The sequence below is a fragment of the Rhinolophus sinicus genome, linkage group LG07 (genome assembly GCF_036562045.2).
Source record: "Rhinolophus sinicus isolate RSC01 linkage group LG07, ASM3656204v1, whole genome shotgun sequence".
Classification (NCBI taxonomy): Eukaryota; Metazoa; Chordata; class Mammalia; order Chiroptera; family Rhinolophidae; genus Rhinolophus; species Rhinolophus sinicus.
The window spans coordinates 87,879,655-87,898,469 of NC_133757.1; the positions used below are offsets into that span (position 1 = coordinate 87,879,655).

Consider the following 18,815-nt stretch of genomic DNA (forward strand, 5'->3'; position numbering starts at 1 on the left):
GTATCGAGGGAGTTGCCATCAAATACCCCTTGTCCCCCTCCACTGGCCATGTCTTACACATATTGGCAATGTCTGCATTTCTAGCCTAGGGCCCTCCATTGGGGAGGAGAGAGGTCAGCTAGACCCTGCTCACACGCCTCTGCATGTAGCCCTTCCCTTTCCTACCTCTGGCCCCCAAGTCCAAAAACAGCAGGAGCCTTTTATTCAGGGTTCGGTGGGCAGAGACAATTCCCTTCCCTACTTCACTGATTCACCTGACTCTCACTCAGTGCGGGTTCACGAGGATGGGGGGAAATGGAACACTGGGGAGCCGGCACCCTTTCTTGTGTGGCCTGTTGCTAATCGCAGCAGGTTTGGCTCCTTGTCTTAACTGACCACCGTGACACCGGGCAGCTCAGCCCTGTGACAACCTGCATAGCCATATCTGGTGGCTTGGTGGCAAATGATGTCAGGAAATTTTCTGATACGAAACCACTCCTGGAAAAGGAGGAATACCCAAACCTGATCACGGAGGAATTTTTTAAAAGATGCTTTGCTAGTAGGTTTGCTAAGGTTTTTAATGGCTCATTGATGTTCAATATTTTTCTCTTCTTTTCCTTTTCCAATAACAGCATGTAAAGATATAAATTCCCCCTTAGTATCCCTTTAGCTCCACTGTATGAATTTTAATATGCAGAGAAATCATTGTGGACAAAGACGCTGATGTGGGGGCATTCCTGGGGATGCAGGGTCAACAATGAGCTTATGTGGCTCCGTAATTTCTCGTTTTCAATATAATTTGTTCTCTGATGCTGAGTTATTTAGAAGTGTTTTTATAATTCCCAAATGTCTGTTTTATTTAAGTTATCCCACTGTAAAACGTTTCTAACTTAGTTGCGTCATGTTCAGAAAATATGAACAATATGGTACCAGTCGTTTTGTATTTGTTGAGACTTGTTTTGTGCCCTACTACATGGCCCACTTTTGTAAATATTCTATGCATAGTTTTCAAAATGAATAGTCTCTAATCCATAGATCTGGAGTTGAAGATATTCCTATTGGGCCAATATTGGGCTATTGTGAATATTACATTTCAAGACACTTTTACTGTTCTCATCACTTAGGAAATTCCAAGGGTTTAGGAGCTCTGTGCCAGCAATGGGGGTGAAGACCAAATATAGATTTATTATAAATCACAATATCACAATCATCCACTGATAACAATGGACAAATTACTTACCATTTCTAAGCCTCCGTTAACTCATTTGTGAAATAATAGTACTCATCTCATTGGAAAGGTAAAACACCTTCAAAGAGCTTAGCACACAGCATGGAAGTCATGGAGATGTACTGCCCAAGCCTCCCTTCAAGGATTTGCTGCCCAGCTTCAGAGAGCCACCCCAGCTGAGGCTACCCCCTTTCCAGCGCTATCTGATGACCGAGGGAGAAGGGTGGCAATGGAAAAGGGCCTGGCCTTTTCTGCCTGACGTGGACACTAGTGGACAATACTCACATTGGAATTCTCTGCCAGAGTGGCCAAGAGCTTTGGGGGCCTGCATCGTAGATTGACTTCTTCCTCTCCCCAGTCCTGTTTCTTCTCCTCTCCCTTCATAGGTGGTGATCCCTGATACCCCAAAATCTGTCTCCAGGTCTACTTCTGGAGAACCTAACCTGCAACACATAGTAGCCTGCAGACAGTAAGCACCCAATAAGTGTTAGCTATTGTGCATTTCTGTTGTTCTTGCACTAAAATAAGAGCTGGAATCTAAAATTGGGCATTTTGTTCCTAACCCATCAACCCCTGCTCTGCAAATGCTTAGTACTGTACTAGTCTTTCATTGTGCTAATATCTTGGAAATACCCTTTGTTATGATCTGAATGTTTGTATTCCCTCAAAATTCAGACGCTGGAATCCCAACTCCCAATATAGTAGTATTAAGAGGTGGGGCCTTTGGGGAGTAATCAAGCCATGAGGGTGTGGCCCTCATGAATGGGATTAGTGCCCTTATAAAAGAGGCTCTAGAGAGTTCCCTTGCTCTCTTTCCACTATGTGAGGATATGAGAAGGGGACCATTTGCAACCCAGAAGAGGGCCAGCTCTCACCAGAACCCAACCAGGCTGGCACTCGGACCTCAGACTTCCAGCCTTCAGAACTATGAGAAATACATTTCTGTTGTTTAAAGCAACCCAGTCTATGGCCTTTTGTTGTAGCAGCACCAATCTAAGACCCCTTCCTCTGACTTTAAGTTCCTGGAGGGCCGGGACCCTATCTCAAACTTCCTTCCTTCCTCTCCTGATTTGTTAGCTCACACGTGATAGGCTTGGATTTGTTGATTTTTAATTTCCCTGAGTTGAGAACTCCAGCACGGTATTTTCAATAGCTGAATTCTCTTCCAATGTGTATAATCTAAATATGTTTCTATTATCCTGGGCGAATTCATTGTGCGATACTCCAGTAAGTCAGCCAACATTCATTACACCATGCAGAGGGCTAGACATCCACTAGCTGAGGTATGATCCCCAACACAGTTCAGGAGGGGCTTTGGGGGGTATCATGTCACCTCATCACAGCATTGGTTATCTCACGAGGGCCCTAACTATGCCTCTTTCAGGAAATGCTGTGCAGTCCACAGCTGCATGTTTTTCCTCCTTCACAATTGATGTGCTTGCTACAAGTCAAAAAAGTTACCTTCATGATGCATATCAGCAAAGGAACAGTGTGACGACTATGCTTGGTTCCTCTGAAAACTGGAAACTGACCAGCTAGTAGAGAGGTAATTTTCAATCCATAGTCTGTGTAATTGCTCCCCTCAGGAAGCTATCTGCCAACTCAAAGCAGTGACACCCACCAACCACCCACCGCTCACCCACCAGACCCCAACCACCAACCACTGACCACCAACCACAAGAAGTCCTTTTGGAGTCACGTGGTTTTTGAGAGTCTGTGTGAAGAGCCTGGGGTAACAGAATACGTAAGTGGAAACCAACAAACCTAAGTTCTCTGGCGAGTTCTGTGACTTGGGGCAAGTCACTTAGGCTTCGGGGTCCTCACCTGTGACATGGATATTTCTGTTTCAAAACCGCAGTATCTGCCCCTGGCTCATCTGGGCCTGATCACCCGGCACCTGCTGAAGCTCCTTCCAATTCTCATGTTCAAGCGTCTGTGACCGCGTATGGTTTGTGTGCAGAACCACACTTTCCCTCAGGAGTAACTGCAACTTCAGTAAAAATGAGATGAAACAGCGAAACACTTCAAAAGAAGAGTTGCCAAGGTCACCCATGAACCTCAAAGCAAGCGTCACTTGGGTTTCTCATCAGTCAGCGGCACCCTCAGTGGTCTCATCTTTCTAACAGCTTTGGTGGTTTTCTCTTTCTGGATTACCTTGATTACATTTCCCGCAGATTGAACCAGAATATCTAGACATCTTGGGGAGGCGGGGTGGGGTCTGCTCAACCTTGGACTCTGCCCTCTAGGCAGGCAGTGATAAATGGCTGCAGTTGAACCCTTACACATCCCTCTCCCAGCAGGGTGTCTGACTCAGAGCCCACCCAGGTCCCAGGGCTCTGGCTAAGACCTTTCGGGGAGACCCAGGAGGTTCTGAGGCTGCACCTTCTCCCCTTCCTCCCACCTCCCCAAATGTCCCTTTTCCCCTCTCCCCACACCTGCTCTCCCCACCGCATCACTGGTCCCCAGCCAGCAGTGACTGGGGACTTTCCAGCCACTTTTCTAGGCTTGGCATTGCTGTGGCACTGTCTCGTCACGAGACAGCAGGGATTCAAAGGGAGAAGTGGACCACACAGGGGGACACTAAGACAATCAGAACTTCTGGAGTCATCTTGCAGATGGGAAATTAAGGGCCCGTGTCTCCAAAGCCATATAACCAGCAGAGTGGCTGCGGTGAGACCTGGAATCACACTTCCTGATTCCCAGCCAGGACATTATCTCCCTACTTGATCTCAGCGGAATCACGCATAGATGATGTTTTGATTTGTAGATTGCTTTTCAGGGTTCTGAAGGAAAGAGTCAAGGGACATGAGAGTGTGGATGTCCTCTCTCAATGAAACCATCTCTGAGCCCCCCAACTTGAAGTGTTTATTCTCCGAACTTCCTTACCACAGGATATTTTTTTCTTTTCCTAGTTCATATTGTTAGTTTTTAAAATCTTAATTTATTGGGATGACATTGGTCAGTAAAATTATATAGGTTTCAAGTGTACATTTCTACACTACGTCATCTATATACTGCATTGTGCTCGCACCACAGAATATGTTTCAAAAAGGCTGAACCTAGTTCATCCGCACCTGATCTCTCTCCACGTATAAGAAAACTTACCAGCTCCCGTAATAAATCAAGTCTATTCCTTCAAGAGGAGAGTCCTGTTTAAGACTCAGGTTCCCCAAGGGAATCCCATGCTGAAAACACAGCCACCACCAGACAGGCTCATTTTCCACTGATCAGTCCCAGACTCGACATCTTTCCATTTCCTGCTGCACAGCAAAGAACTAGGCCAAGACATGTAAACCAGGCCCTCAGCAGCGCAGGTCCGTGAGGGCAAGAGTAACACGAGGGCAGGTACGAGGCTCAGAAAGTGCAGGTCCCTTGCTTTCAGCAGGGGTTGGGGGGCGGGTGTATGGTGGGGGAATGGCTGATGGAGGTTGGGGGTTGTTTTCTACATCCTGCCTCCCTGAGAACCTGTCCTCACTCTTCTCTGTTCAAACTGTTACTGCTCTGGGCCTTGCTCCCAATGCCTTTTCCTGGTTGGTTCAGCTGCTGTGAACCCCGCACTGTGGCAGATCTTCCAGCCTGTTCGTAGCCCTGCACTCAGCCTCAAAGCCCAGCCCCACTCCCCACCCTGGGGCAAGACAAACACCAAGCATGTAGCAGGGGCTGAGTTAAGTATTGATGCCAGACTAAAATATGGCATGGTGACATGGGCAGGGGAAATTGGGTCATTTAAACAAACAGGCAAAGGAAAAGGAAATGGTGGCACACTCCTGAAACCAAGGCCACCCAAAGGACGGGGCTCCCCCAGAACAGCGCTGAGTGTGAGAGCCATCAGTGACATTGACCGGCTTTCACTGCAGCTCGGCGCTTGTGAAAGCACCGAGGTGTAAATGTTGGAGGTGGAGGTGGGGAGGCATGAAGGAACAAGAAACTAGACAACTTAAAGAAGAGACCAGGGCAAGTACTCAGGGTTTTTATTTTTAATTATTTACCAGATAAAAAAGAAAAAATAGTGATTGTTTCTCTTCACCCCCAATATTTCGGTTTACCAAGGTCGACTGGGAGAGAGATTTGTTGAAAGGTGATTGATTCATGCTGCTGGCCTGGAGCAAATTCTTCCCCTCTGCTCTACCGCCACCTCAGCTGGAGGGCCAGGAAAGGGTTCCAGGCAGAAGCACTGGCACTGTGGCAGCAGAGTGGCAGTGTGGCTGTCATCTCTTCTCCTTGCTGCCACAGCATTCAGACCCTCTCCTGTCTGTCCCCCTGCACCACCCTCCCCCATTCATGAAAGGAAGTGGGACGATGGGGCTTGAGGAGGCAGGGACAGGTGAGAGCTGGACCGGGAAGCACGCAGATTGGCAGAAGGCTTCGGGCTTCTGCCTCCGATGCCCAGCCGGCTCAGATCCCCCGCCCTGAGCAGAGGGCACAAAGCAAATGCTCTGAAATCCAAAGAACCTGTTGTTGTGTGCCAGGCTCAAGAAGGGGAGGTGTGTTGTTGTGTGGCTTGTTCTGATACAAATCAAGTTACGTTTACATGATTCCATGACGGGGCAAGGCAAAGGTGCTGCCTCTTTAAAAAAGCACGTAGGAGGGGATTGGACACTTGGGGCCCTGCTGTCACCTGGGCTCCCTCCCACCAAGTTCAAAGTCCAACGACAACACTTGCTCCAGTCAGATCTTCTGCATAAGAGAAAAGAGGCAGGAACATTCACCACCCACAGGAGCCCCCTCTCCAAATGTGTGACTCTGAGCCACTGAGGGGTGACCTCTCTTGCTAAACACCTGGAGAATGTGACAAACGACCCTAGAGAAAAAAATCCTTTACACTGTTTGTTTCTCCATAAAGTGGCAGCTGTTTGATTCTCATTCTTCTCGTTACCAATGAAAATAGAATGGGACCGGAACAAGTTTAACTGACCTTACAGACAATACATTCCTCTAAGAAACAGTGGGGGGTGGGGAGGAAAGAGGACTGATTTTGATTTAGCAAAGCCGCAAATCTTTCACCTTCATTGGCTGGAACAAAGCTGGTGGGTGAAGACAAACCTAACTGAGCCAATGGCAAGAACTGCAGGCTATGAGAGACGACAGGTCAAACACAGAACTGTATAAATTGTGGCACTATAAAGATGAGAAGGCAGGTCCATGATACCAGCTGGGAGCAAGCCTTTGGAGCACGCTTCCAGAAACTGTATCTGTCCTGTAGTAAGTGGTAGCATCCAGATAAATCAGTGTGGTTCTCCTTCCTCCTCTTCCCAACCAATTCTGAGAGTTTTTCATTTAAATAACTATGTACACACATACAAGCCTGGTCTCTCTTTTACATGAGGGTCCTTCACGTGCGGGTCCTACAATGGCTTTAGAGAGTCGGTTCCAATTGCCTTTTTGGAGATTTACTGCTTGGGACCAAACCTGCAAAGAGAAAACATGAAGAATACTATACCAGGCAGATCTTTAAGACAGAAATCATCCCCGTATTTAAGGGATTGAGTCTTCATATAAATCAATGATGGCCCGCCGCTCCCTCACTGGTTCCCTGGCAAATTGAGGACTTGGGCTGGGACTCCTCAGTCCTCTGTGGCTGCTATCAGACAGAGGGCCACGTGCCCACCAGCAACCCTGGGAATACAGCTCCATACCTCCCTCTGATAAGGACAGTTTCTCAAGCTCGGCTTCAAGTTCAGCATCCGAGATCCTAGGGTTAGGCACACTGTTGGTATAAAACGTCTCCTGGGGGTTGTCAGGCAGATCCAAGGGTTCTTTGGTGGTATCTTGAAGAAGGATGTCCAATTCCTTCTCCAGTTCCTCGCTGTCAAAATCTAGAAAGGAAAGACAATGTCAGGACACATTAAGTCCAGGGAGGAGTTGCATTTATGAGTCAAGGGCTTTGAAGCAAAACTCCGCTCAGCTTTACAAAAGATGTTCAGGCCTCCTTGCAGGTCAAAAAGAATCATGTGATGTGCTGTATACCTGAAACTCATGTAATATTGAATGTCAACTATAACTAAAGTACAGCACAAGGAATATAATCAATGGTATTGTAATAACTATGTACGGTGTCAGAGGGGTAGTAGACTTGGGGGGGTTATCACTTTGTGAGGGGTGTAAATGTCTATTCATTATCTTGTATTGTACACCTGAAACTGGTAAAAATAAATAAATAAAAGAAAAAAAAGATCCTGTGCGTTGGGAGGCAGAGGATATCTTCAAGCAAATACTCTTCTTCCATACACAGAGCTAAGTCATCAAGGAGGTACATTCTGCTAACCCCATGAGACTGACCTTGCTTCCTCTTACCCTTGAAGAAGCATCTTCCAGTCAGAAGCCTAATCAGCAAGGAACACTGGAGCACAAAGGGGGCATTAGTACAGACTGTCAAGGAGGAAATGACAAGTCCTCCAATTATTCCTATGGATAAGCCCCAGGTAGAGGGGAGGGGAGGAGGGCCCTGCCTGCACCAAGAAAGTCAGATCCATGACCAAACCTACCACAGCACATGGAAGTGGAGTCCAGGAAGGAAGGGAGGGAGGGAGGGAGGGAGGGAGGGAGGGAGGGAGGGAGGGAGGGAGGGAGGGAGGGAGGGAGGTGGAAGGAAGAAGGAAGGGTCACCTTGTAACTCACCTAAGCCATTGGTCACCCCGCCAGCCAGAGTCTGAGAAAGTTCATCCTGGGTGTCACACAGCTGTAAGGGGAGAAGTACAAGGCCTTGAACTCTGAGTGGGGTCTCTGAGGACCTCAGTCTTTGGGTCTCAGTGTTCACGGTGACAAAGTAACACTGCCCCATGAGAATCAAAGAATGCTTCCTCAAGTTCACAAGCTAAAGAGTCAAGGTTGGGAAAAGAGGAAATGCAACAAAGTCCCATCTGTTCTCAGTAATGTCCTCTGGAGTGTCCCTTCCTCCCCGGCCCCATCCCGTACCTCTTGGATCTGATCTACGAGGCTCTCTGCCTTCTCCACTGTGACATCCTTCATGGAGAGTTTCAGGGCTCCTACCCCAGCCTGATAGGCATTGAAAACCTAAAGAGAAAGCCGCTGTCAGTGCAAATGAAGAACACCAGGCAAAATACATATAGTATTGTTTTGTCTCCAAAAGATAGCTTTGGGTTTTTGTTTTTCTGTCACCCACACTTGATGCACCCCATATGCACTGAGGCCAAAACTTCCCAACAGAAGAGGCAAAGGCAATCCCAACCATATCCTGAAAGAACCCAGGCCTCCTCCAAATAGCAGCGCCACAGTGGAGGGGACGAGGAGCAGATGCAGGAGGCCGGCCAAGCTCTGGAGCACAGGGGCAGTGGCTACCATCTGATCTGTCTGGGAGGCATAGATCCGGTCCAGGATGCCTTGCACGGTGTCCAGCTTGGCATGCAGGGCCTCGATGCGCTTTTCCGTCCGCTGTTTGGCCTTGAGAGACCTCAGTGCCTAGAGGGGCATGGAGACTTGGTCAGGGTCAGACTGGGCAGGCCAAAGGGCTGGAGAAAGGTAGCCTTTCCCAGATGCTCAGACCAGACCATTCCAGGCCTTCTTCCCTCTCATTTATAAAATGAGCCGTGGTGCCTGGGACACCCGCACACTGTTCCCCTCAAGCCCCAAGTTCCTTTCTGAACTATTGGGGCACCTCTCCCTGCCGGGCCAGGGCCCAGGCACACTGCTAGAGGGGAGGGAGAAAACTCACCAGCTGTTTCTTCCCTGCTCGGCATGCCCGGCGGGCTTCCTCTTTACACCTATGAAACAAAGAGGCAGATCGAGACGATAGTGCCATAGGAGGGGGTGGTAGGGTCCTGAAGAGTCCCCAAGAGTAGCACTTAGGTGAGGTACTTTCAGATCTGAAGATCAAATCCACTCCACCCAATGGCGAGAAAAAGGAGGCCCAATAGCCCACGGTCACTCTTGCAAGCACATTTAGATATGCACACAAGTTTGAGCTCCTGCACGTGGGGAAGACAGACTAAGTTTAACCCACAGGTAGAGAGAGCATGCCAACAAGGCACCTTGAAAACAGATTCCCATTTTGGGAGCCAGGAGATCGGGAATCGATTCTTAACACCAACAATGACTGTGGGCGTATTCCTTGCATTTCTTCCACTGCAAACATGCACACTTTAATTCAGCGCCTAACAGTCTACTTTTCAGAGAAGTGTTCACATGCCTGTGGCAGGGACAACTGGTAAGGTCACCCCAGGGGAAGGGTGGGAGTCCCTCAGAGACCTCCGGAAGGCAGAGACGTGTCTTGTTCACTACTGTATCCCCAAGTCCCCAAGACAAGGCCTCGCTTAGTAAACACTGGTTAAATGGGCACCGGCATGGAAGAGCGTAAACATAATGTTAACAGTCGTACTCTTTGGCGGAATTAAAATCCATATTTTCTCCTTTGTGATATTCTGTGCTTTCCACGATGACTGTATTGAGCAGTTACTAATTCTGTAATTAGTAAAAATAATAATAATAATAACCTTTTTTTTTTTTTTAAAGAGCCTACGGACACCAATGCTTGGCCAGCCCTGAGGGCCAGCCAGGGTGGGGTCGGGGGGTGTTCAGCTGGGGGAGGGGGTTACCTCTCTGCTTCCTGGGATAAGGACTCCACTTTGCGTGAGAGCAGCTGTTCACTCTGCATGAGCTGGTACACCCCAACATCTACGTCGTTGACAGGGGAGACCTTGGCATGCGGCCCGCGGGCAAACTTCACAATCTGAGGGACAGGGACAAATTACTGCTGCCCCTGCCACAAGTGCTGAGACATCCCCAGGCAGGCATGCTGGCAGGCACGTCAGGAAATGCTTAGTGAGTCATCAGGGAGTCGGGGAGTGAAGGGCTGGATGCGTGTACCTTCTCCCCATTCTGCTCGAGGACTGTGACTCTCTTCTCCTTCTGTAGCTGCAGCAACACCAAGTAGAAGGTCCTCTCGTCTGGACAGGAGCCCGCACAGAGGGTGCTCAGCTCCGACAGGGCCACCACAGGGTGGGAGGACAGAGGGGAGTTCTGATACAGACGATACACCTCCTCAGCCTTCTCCTGCAGGGAAGGCAAAACATGCTCACAGGCCCTGACTGCCGCACACGGATCCAGTGCCCTGACCCCGTGCTTCCAAACCATCGTCACACCCGGCAGGAACAGGGGGCACCGACCATGTTTTCCCTAAAGTGGCAGCTTTGGAAAAGAAAAAGGATTTGTGGTTTTGAAAGCTTGGAGGACAGCGTGATGAACGTGGATGAAAGGATGTGCCTGATATACTGGGAGCCAGCTCTGTGCCTGCACTTCCATCTGGGATTTTACTACGATGTTTACGGCTCTCCCTGGCCCAGGGCTCCCCAAGGGAAGAACGAGGCGGTGTGCTGTGTGGAATGGTCACGGACGAGAGCTGGAGCAGGTTTTCTGCCCAGCATGTGCGACCCTGGACCAGTCAGTCTTACTGGTGCTCAGCATCCCACAAACTGAAGGTGGATGAAATAACATCGAAATTCCCTTCCATTCCAGGTCTCTCCATTTTTTATGCCAAATGGCAATACTGCAAACGAGAACATTCCTAAGTCTATAAAGCATCTGAGGAGAAAAGTATGTGACGAACAGGTAGAATAGGGTTTTGTGAGAAGTCTAAGACGTAAAGGTTCCAAGGAACAAAGCCTCTGTGTTCCTCCTACATGGAAATTATTCTCTCAGTCTTCTGCAAATAAATACTTACAGAGGTCGGCACAGAACACTACGAAAATACAGGGAAGGGATACCCAGGAGGTCAGAGCTTGTCTGGAAAAAAACAGTTTCCAGAGCAGAATTCTGAAGAGTAAGTTTCTAGGTGAAGCAGGTGGGAAGGGCATCTCAGGAAGAGCGGCAATCGTGAGCCATGGCATGGAGTATGACGGATGCGGACGGAAGGGAGGGAGAAGCACTTCTCTCTTGTACCTAGTGGACTATCTTCTATGCTGGCCTTCATTCGGCAGATGGTGGGAAGTCACTGAAGGGAAACGGTTAGATGAACAGATATCTAGCTGACAACTGGGAAAGGATGGATTGTAGGTTAGGCTTAGAGGCAGGGAGACCATTTATGCAAGAGGATATGAGGGTGTGAACAGGGCAATGGTCATAGGGACGGCTTCACACAGCTAAGGGATGGATTCACATGCACTTAGAAGATAACGCTGGCAGTAACTGGGTTGGTGGTGGAAAGAGAACATAAATAGGCAATTCATAGAAGGAGACGTGTATGTGGCCAGTGGATGCTCTGAAAGCAAACAGGAAATATCATTTTTGTTCATCAAATTGTCAAAACTGAAAAGACTGATTTTATCCAGTGCTGACAAGGCTGGACTCCTCAATGTAGTCTTGACGAAAGCGTAAATTAGTATAAACTTCTGAAAAGTCATTTTGGTAATTTGGTAAAAGTCATTTGGTAATAGTCATTTGGCAAAATGAACATATGCGTTTCTAGAAATCAATTCCATAAAAATAAAAGTAGAAGTACATAGAAGTACACACAAGGCTATCAGAGAAGTATTTTTTTGTAACAAGAGTAATTGGAATGACTTATCTGTCCATCTGAGTGCTAACTATTGCATATACTGTGCTGTATCTATAGATTATTATGCAGCTATCCAAAAGAATGAAGTAGATAGACCTATATTGTGTAGGGACTTGGAAACATGCTCATGATATATTAAAGTAGAGTGTATATGTATACATATATATGTATACATGTATATTCCTTTATTTATTCAACAAATATTTATTGATCTACTCTGTACCAGGCACTGTTCCCAGGGTTCCAAGACCCGTGGGACTTCTCCCTTCTGGTAGAAGAGAGAGATAATAAATAAGTAAACAAGTAAATAAGATTTTAAAGAAGTACTGAATGTTAACAAGAAAATAAATAAATTGGAATAGTATAATAGTGTGGGACAGGGTCAAAAGAAATGTCTGTAAACACATACACACACACACACACACACACACACACGCACGCACGCACACAAATGGGAAGGGAAGATACCTGAAGAGATGAAAATGGGATGAACAGAAAGAAAACTTTCATTTTGTTGTATAATTGTTTTAAATAGCAAAATCTATGGGCAATTTTTCCTTTTCTGTATTTTTTCAAATAGAATATAAAGTTACTGGCTGCTTTCTGTGTCTAGACTTGGGAAAATCAATTTACCTTAGAAGTAGGCTTTCTCTGTTTTATAAGATATCCAGATAAGACCTGTTAGTCTCACACATGTAAACAAGTCTCTATCCCAGGAGAAAACAGTGAAGTCACCATATATTTGAAAGCAGATGTCACTGAATGAAATTAAGTGTTACATGTTCTGGTTAGTGATGTAAACTGAGTACGTATTTAACAGTACCATGCCCCTGCAAAGCTAGAAGATTTATCTTTCTACCTAAATAGGGTTAGACTACATTGCTGCCAAATATTACGTACTGTTGGTTCTTGGAAGATCTATGTAATTCCACTCCTACCCTCATCTCTGCCGTTGCTCTCAAAAGACTGTGAGTCCAAAACCACATCTGTGGAGATAAATATATCGGCCCCCCTTTTGCTCCAGGTTAGAGAACACATGAGGTAAAAGACGGCACAGAGAAATGAGGTTTGGCCCAGAACCACCCAGACTATCCTGTAGTTTCTGTGGAGACTTGGCTGAGCCCTAGAGGTCAGGGCACTGAGTGGGGGGATAACCATCTAGGTAGGGAGGAGGTGGAGAGGGGTGTTCCCCTGAAGCAAACATATACTCCTCAGTCAAAAATCCTGGGAGGCTGGAGAGGTGGGAGATTCTGGAGACCTCCTTCTCAGTCTGAGGCAGAGGGGGTTGGGGGTCTGTTGAGGTGAGGAGAAACTGGAGCCTCTCTTGGGGTGGGGGATGGGGATTCTGAGCTGGCTCTAGCTGTGTGGAAGCCTCCAGGGCCATGCAAGGGCCCTGAGGTTGGCTTTGGTCTGGAAATTTCAAAAACAACTACTGCCTGCAGTACACTTCCACTACCTCGTATTCAGTCAACTTCTCTCTCTCTCTCTCTCTCTCTCTCTCTCTCTCTCTCTCTCTCTCATTACTATAACCTTGACCACAGAAGTTTTGAAGCAGGTTTGAACTGAGTTAAAGAGAGGGTGGGAGATGAGAAAATGGTGACAACAAAGCTTGGTTGAGGACAGAGACAGAGCAGAAACTAGGCAAGAGCCCAAGGCCCACACAGGAGCTGAGTGGGTTTAGAAGTTGAAGCAGGAGAGCACCAAAAGAGGGAGATGGAAAATACAGATCAAGAAGCTAATTGATGGGACAAGGGGACAAGAAGGGTAAGGAACAGACTCAAGAGGACATGTGGAAGAGGAGAAAGACATTTCATCCTCTGAGCTTGGCAGGAAGAAGGGCTCAGAGGAGGTTTAACTGAGGGTAGAAAAACGGAAAACTGAAGGTGCTGACTCAGGAGATTTCCATCTTCTCCATGAAGTGTCTGCAGACAGTAGAGAGGGCAGCAAATGGAAGGGGTGTGTGGAGGGCTGGGAGACGACAGGAAAACGGGGCTGTGGAGTGGCTCTGAGGGCCCTCCTCCAGCTGGGGGCTGTGAAAGGGGCCCCAGTCTTGGTGATAGGGCAACTTTCTCCGGCAAGGATGGAGACAGTGGGGTTGACCTACGGTGGTATATTTGCTGGTGTCTCTGGTGTAGGGAGAGCTGAAAAGACGCTGAGAGTACTGAGGAGGGAAGCAGTCGGGCATCGGTTACACACTCTAGGCTGAGTGGGAAAGGCATGCCAGGAGGAAGCTGAGTGACCAGAAAAGCACGAAGGGATAAAGGGCCTGGTGGCTTTCTGATGGACGTAAGGCCGTCAGTAAGCTGGAATTGGAAAGGATGATAGCCAGAGAGGAGGAACTCTGATCCTAGTTTGCTGATATAGGGGACGGCAAAGCTGAAAGTCACAAGGTCCTCAGGAATCCCGAAAAATTCATGTCAGTGAACTACAGAAGGCAGAGCATTTTATAAACATTACCTTATCATGAATCCCTACAAATAAGGAAAATAAGCAACGGTCAATTCCTAGGCAAAAGATCACCTTTGAAATGTAAACGTCCAACTAATAAGTAAATACTGCTACAAAGTACAGAGTAAGGGAGGTCAGGTAAACTCAGGTATCATGTCACCATGTAAAAAGATACACCCTTTTACTAACAATACACAAGGAAGGTGGAGGAGCCTATCGTCACACCAGATGACACCAGACCTGTCTCTCTTCTGATCACCCACCTTTAGCAGCTCCACAGCCACAAGCACCTCCTCGGCCGGAACCTTATTATCCCCTAGCATGTTGGAAAGAGTCCACTTGAGAGGCTTCAGCAGGAAGACTCCGACCCCCCAGGAGATCCAGCTGCTGTCTACACTGGCCATGAAGTCTGACTCCCGCTGCAGCTCCCCTCGACTGCAAAGAAAGAAAAGGGCATACAGTAGGCATAATACAATGTCCCATTCGAGTCCCCACACCCCGTTACCCCAAAAGAGGATTCTGATCAGCAGCAGCAAAAACATTCATTAGGCACCTACTCTGTGCCGGTTATTATGAGCAGCACTGTTTACGCTCCAGCTGTATGCCTCACAACTCTGCAAGATAGATGGTGTTACTTGGCATTTTAGTTAATGAGAAAACTGAGGGACTGAGAAGGTAAAAGAGGCCAAATCTAAATTATAATTTGGCTCCAAAACACCAGGTCACCACTAGGACTTCAGAGGCACAGGGGGCTGCAGGGTCTATGATGAGACTTCCTTGACAAATGGACCTCAAAACGATAAAATGAAAAGAACAAGAACGGATCGTTGTCAAGTGCAAGGCATGAGGAAGACTACCAAGAATTCAGAGGAAGGATTTTCTGCTATGCCCAAGCCAGGGTGCAGAGAAGGAAGGCATTTCATGGCACTGGTAATAAGCAGCTACCTTTACATAGGCTAATCCCTACGTTACACGCTATGCGAGGAATAGCTCTTCAAATCCCCACCATAAACCTAGGCACAATTATCATCACCAGTTTATAATTGGTCAAACTGAGGCTAAAAGAGGGCACATAATTTGTCCACAGTCACAGAATTTAGCCAGTCACACAGGTAGCACCTACAGGACTTTCTCGGGGCACCAAGATACTCAGTAAAGCCCTCACCCTCCTTCATATCCTCTGCTTCCAACAGCCTGGCAGAGCCAGGATTTGAGCCCAGGCCATTTGGCCCTCAAGCAAAGATGTTCATTATTATGCTATGCTGCTTCCATGGACCATATCTTCCTCAGAAATTCTTCCGGTGCCAGATGCCATCAAACACCAGGCAGCGTCAGGAGAGTGCCAGCAAACAGGAGAGCAGAAATTGAGGTACAGGCGTACCTCCGAGATAGGGGTTTGGCTCCAGAACACCACACCAGAGTGAATATTATAATAAAGTGAGTCGCACAAATGTTGTAGTTTCCCAGTGCATATAAAAGTTATGTTTACACTACACTGTAGTCTGTTAAGCTTGCAATACTATTATGTCTAAAAAAACAATGTACGTTCCTTAATTACAAAATACTTCATTGCTAAAAAATGCTAATTGTCATCTGAACCTGTTGGGGAAATGGTGCTGATCAACTTGCTTGACACAAGGTTGTCACAAATCTTCAATTTGTAAAAAATGCAGTATCTGTGAAGCATGATAAAATGAGGTCGGTCTGTAATGGGAGGTCTCTGGATCAGGAGTCATAGAGGATGGGCCTGCTGCAATGAGGAAGCCCAGACTCTTCCTGTCCCTTACGGACCTCTTCAGCTACTGTCTCCCCTGAGTCCCACTTCACGCATGAACTAAAACTTTGTCCACAGGACACTTGCTCAGAAAAGAGAAGTTTCAGAAATGGGCCTGTCTCATCAATGTCAGCCAGTGGAAAGGTACTAGGGAGAAGGGAGAATTTCTAATCCAGAAGAGCAGCAAGCTAAAGCAATATATCCAAGTTGACGTTCTCTTTCATTCACTGAGGGAGGCACAGGCGAACTAGGCTGCTCTTGGTACGATACATACAATGCGAAGGGCAACTGACTTCGACTCAGAAGACCATGGTCCAGTCCCGGCATTACCTCTAACCAGCTGTGTCACACCAAGTAAGTCATTTCATCTCTCTGAGGCTCAGTTTCCTCTCCTGTCTGCTGAGGATAATTCTACATCTGGACTGCTGAGGGGATCAGATGAAATGGTGTGGGCAAAGTATCTGCACACAGTAAAGTTCTGTAAATCTATTAGCTATCCATGTGATTACTGCCTCAGGTACCCCCAAAACACTGCACCTGTCGCACAGGTAGCACCTACAGGACCTTCTCAAGGCATCAATATACTCAGGAAAGCCCTCACCCTCCTTCACATCCTGGGCTCCAAACAGTCTGTCAAGGACAAGCCAGATAGGCCAGACACATGACCTGTGCTGGGGGCTGTAGGCAAGAGTCAGGGGACTTGGCCTCTTCTCCATGACTGCCATCTTCTTAGCTCTGACTCTCCTTAGTTCAACAAATCTTATCTCGTACACCTTCTGTTCCAGGGTAATTCAAATGTGGAAGGCCCTATGAAATAGCACCGTAACAGGATTCCAGTCCATTCATACAAATGACTGTCACCTCTGCTAGGCTGGCTTCTCTTCCCATCTGGATCCCATCTGATCGGCCTGTTCTCGCCCTCCAGTTTCCCCCATACCCCGTCGCCTTCTCCCTCCACACACCCTTACCCCAGCCTCCTCCGTCGCCCACTGAACACACACAGAGGCCACTCGGGGCCAAACCCTGGGCTGGGCGCGGTGCGCAGTCAAAGAACCCAAGGGGTCCCTGCCCGCAGGGAGCCCCCCCGCCCCGGCCGGGCCCGCCCTCACCGCAGCAGGTCCTGCAGCACCGTGGCCAGCCCCAGCGGGACGCTGCCCTTGCGCTGAAAGGCCTCCTGCAAGTCCCGCAGACGAAGGCGCACCACCCCCTGCCGGCGGCTGTGGCTCAGCACCAACGGCGCCCAGAAGCCCATCTTGCTGTCCCAGTCGGTGCTGTTCACCTCGCGACTCCTTTTGAAGGCAGAGAACAGGAAGGACATGCGCTCCTCATCCTCCTCCCACTCGGGGGGCAGAAGGCCCGCCGAGTCTCCCCCGGCCGGGGCCTCGGCCTCCCGCTCTGGGGACCACATCAGAACCCCAGCCCCGCCAAGGATCCGAACACAAGCCTGGCCCTGGTCCCCCTTCCGCCCTAGTTCCTTCCCGGCTTCCGTTCCTTGACCACCGCCTCCTCTGTCCTTACGTCACCGCCACCCCTAGCGTGAAATAAGTCCCGCCCGTCCTCACGGCGTTTGCGCCGATCTCTCTCTTTCGCCGTCTTTGTGCGTAAAGAAGCGCTTCGCGCGTGCGCGCCGGCCCGCCGCGCCCTCCAGCGCCCTGTCAGGAATGACTGGCGAGAGCGAAGCAAAGGATTGTGTCTCCAACGTGTGGTTTCAGATCGTTCACGCTAGGGGGCGCCAGAGGCGCTAGGATCGCCCGCCTGGATCACCGTTTACCGCTGCTCGACAAGCCGTTCTGACTTCGGACATTTAAACTTCCTAGATAGCTTCCTTCTACGATTATGGTAACGGATAAATACAGCTGTCGGTCCCTCAAGCTCCCTGACAGTGTATACACTGATTTTTGAAAGTTACTACTCATACGCCCCTCCATCTGCCCTGGAATGTCCGTCTGTTCCTTCTCAGTATGACTTTGTGTCCTTTTCCCTAGTTCCCTGAGGGCAGGTGCAATGACTTAAATATCTTGCTATGATATAGTGATGCTAAAGAAATACTTCATAATCTGAAAGGTGCATAACTTGACCCTCGCCCTTCTAAATAGCTTAGAATCTTGTTAGAATGAGAGCTCATATATGATTCTCATTAAAATTTTTATGAACACGTCCAGTGTTTTACGGATAAATTGTTTTGTTTTTTTCTTCTTAAGTGTGTTTTTCCTGGAGCTCGGCGCCCTAACCAACTGAGCTAAGTCGCCACCCCTGGTATTCTTTTCAATTGATCGACTTACAAGATGAAAGGATTTTCTTGTTTATTGGAACCAGGTAACAGTCATCAGAGGTGAATATGAATCTGGCTTCTGCCACTCACTGGCTGTGCGACCTTAGCCAATAATTACCTATTGTTTCTGAGAAATGTTATGATGTCTGTAAAGTATCTAGTACATAGTATAGTAGGTGTTACCATTGAGTGGCAGAAGTGGGAACTCAGTGTAAGGAAGAATTTTAATAAGCATTTTAAAGGAGGGGAAGGGATATGATTGGTTTTATATGAATGACTGTTGTGGGGACAGAACCAGGAGTGCAGTTTCCAAGCTCTCACCCTCACGTGGAAAGGTGCTGGCTCAGGTAGTAAATGGCCATCAACTGTGATCAAATGGCCATCAGCTGTAACCAGTGAGCCATTGGCCACTAATATAACCGCCGCAGCTACCGAGGAGAGTTGAGGAGAGTCGGTAGGTTGGCAGCAAAGTGGACAGCAGGTCGCATGTCGTGTGAACCCAGCCTCCAGTGAGACCATAATGGTATGACTTCCCTGCCTATGGCTCCGTGGTGTTCCTTTTTGGCCTCATCATATCCTGCGTTCTTATGTGGGGAGCGGGAGC

The 18,815-nt window shown here is 48.1% G+C and overlaps 1 protein-coding gene across 2 annotated transcripts; it reads right to left on the reverse strand.

Moving 5' to 3' along the window:
- Window positions 1-5,161: 5,161 nt before the first annotated feature.
- Window positions 5,162-17,550, reverse strand: CHMP7 (charged multivesicular body protein 7). Of its 2 annotated transcripts, XM_019714707.2 has the most exons (10): window positions 17,049-17,550; window positions 14,429-14,600; window positions 10,031-10,216; window positions 9,760-9,893; window positions 8,880-8,928; window positions 8,507-8,626; window positions 8,123-8,221; window positions 7,826-7,886; window positions 6,844-7,023; window positions 5,162-6,616 (listed from the first exon to the last, which is right to left on the reverse strand). In XM_019714707.2, the coding sequence occupies exons 1-10, from the start codon at window positions 17,345-17,347 to the stop codon at window positions 6,564-6,566; spliced, it is 1,353 nt and encodes a 450-aa protein (XP_019570266.1). In that variant the 5' UTR covers window positions 17,348-17,550; the 3' UTR covers window positions 5,162-6,563. The 2 variants fall into 2 exon arrangements, with proteins under 2 accessions (XP_019570266.1, XP_074194328.1); XM_074338227.1 differs by lacking the exon at window positions 7,826-7,886 and having other exon boundaries at window positions 6,060-6,616; window positions 17,049-17,441.
- Window positions 17,551-18,815: the final 1,265 nt, after the last annotated feature.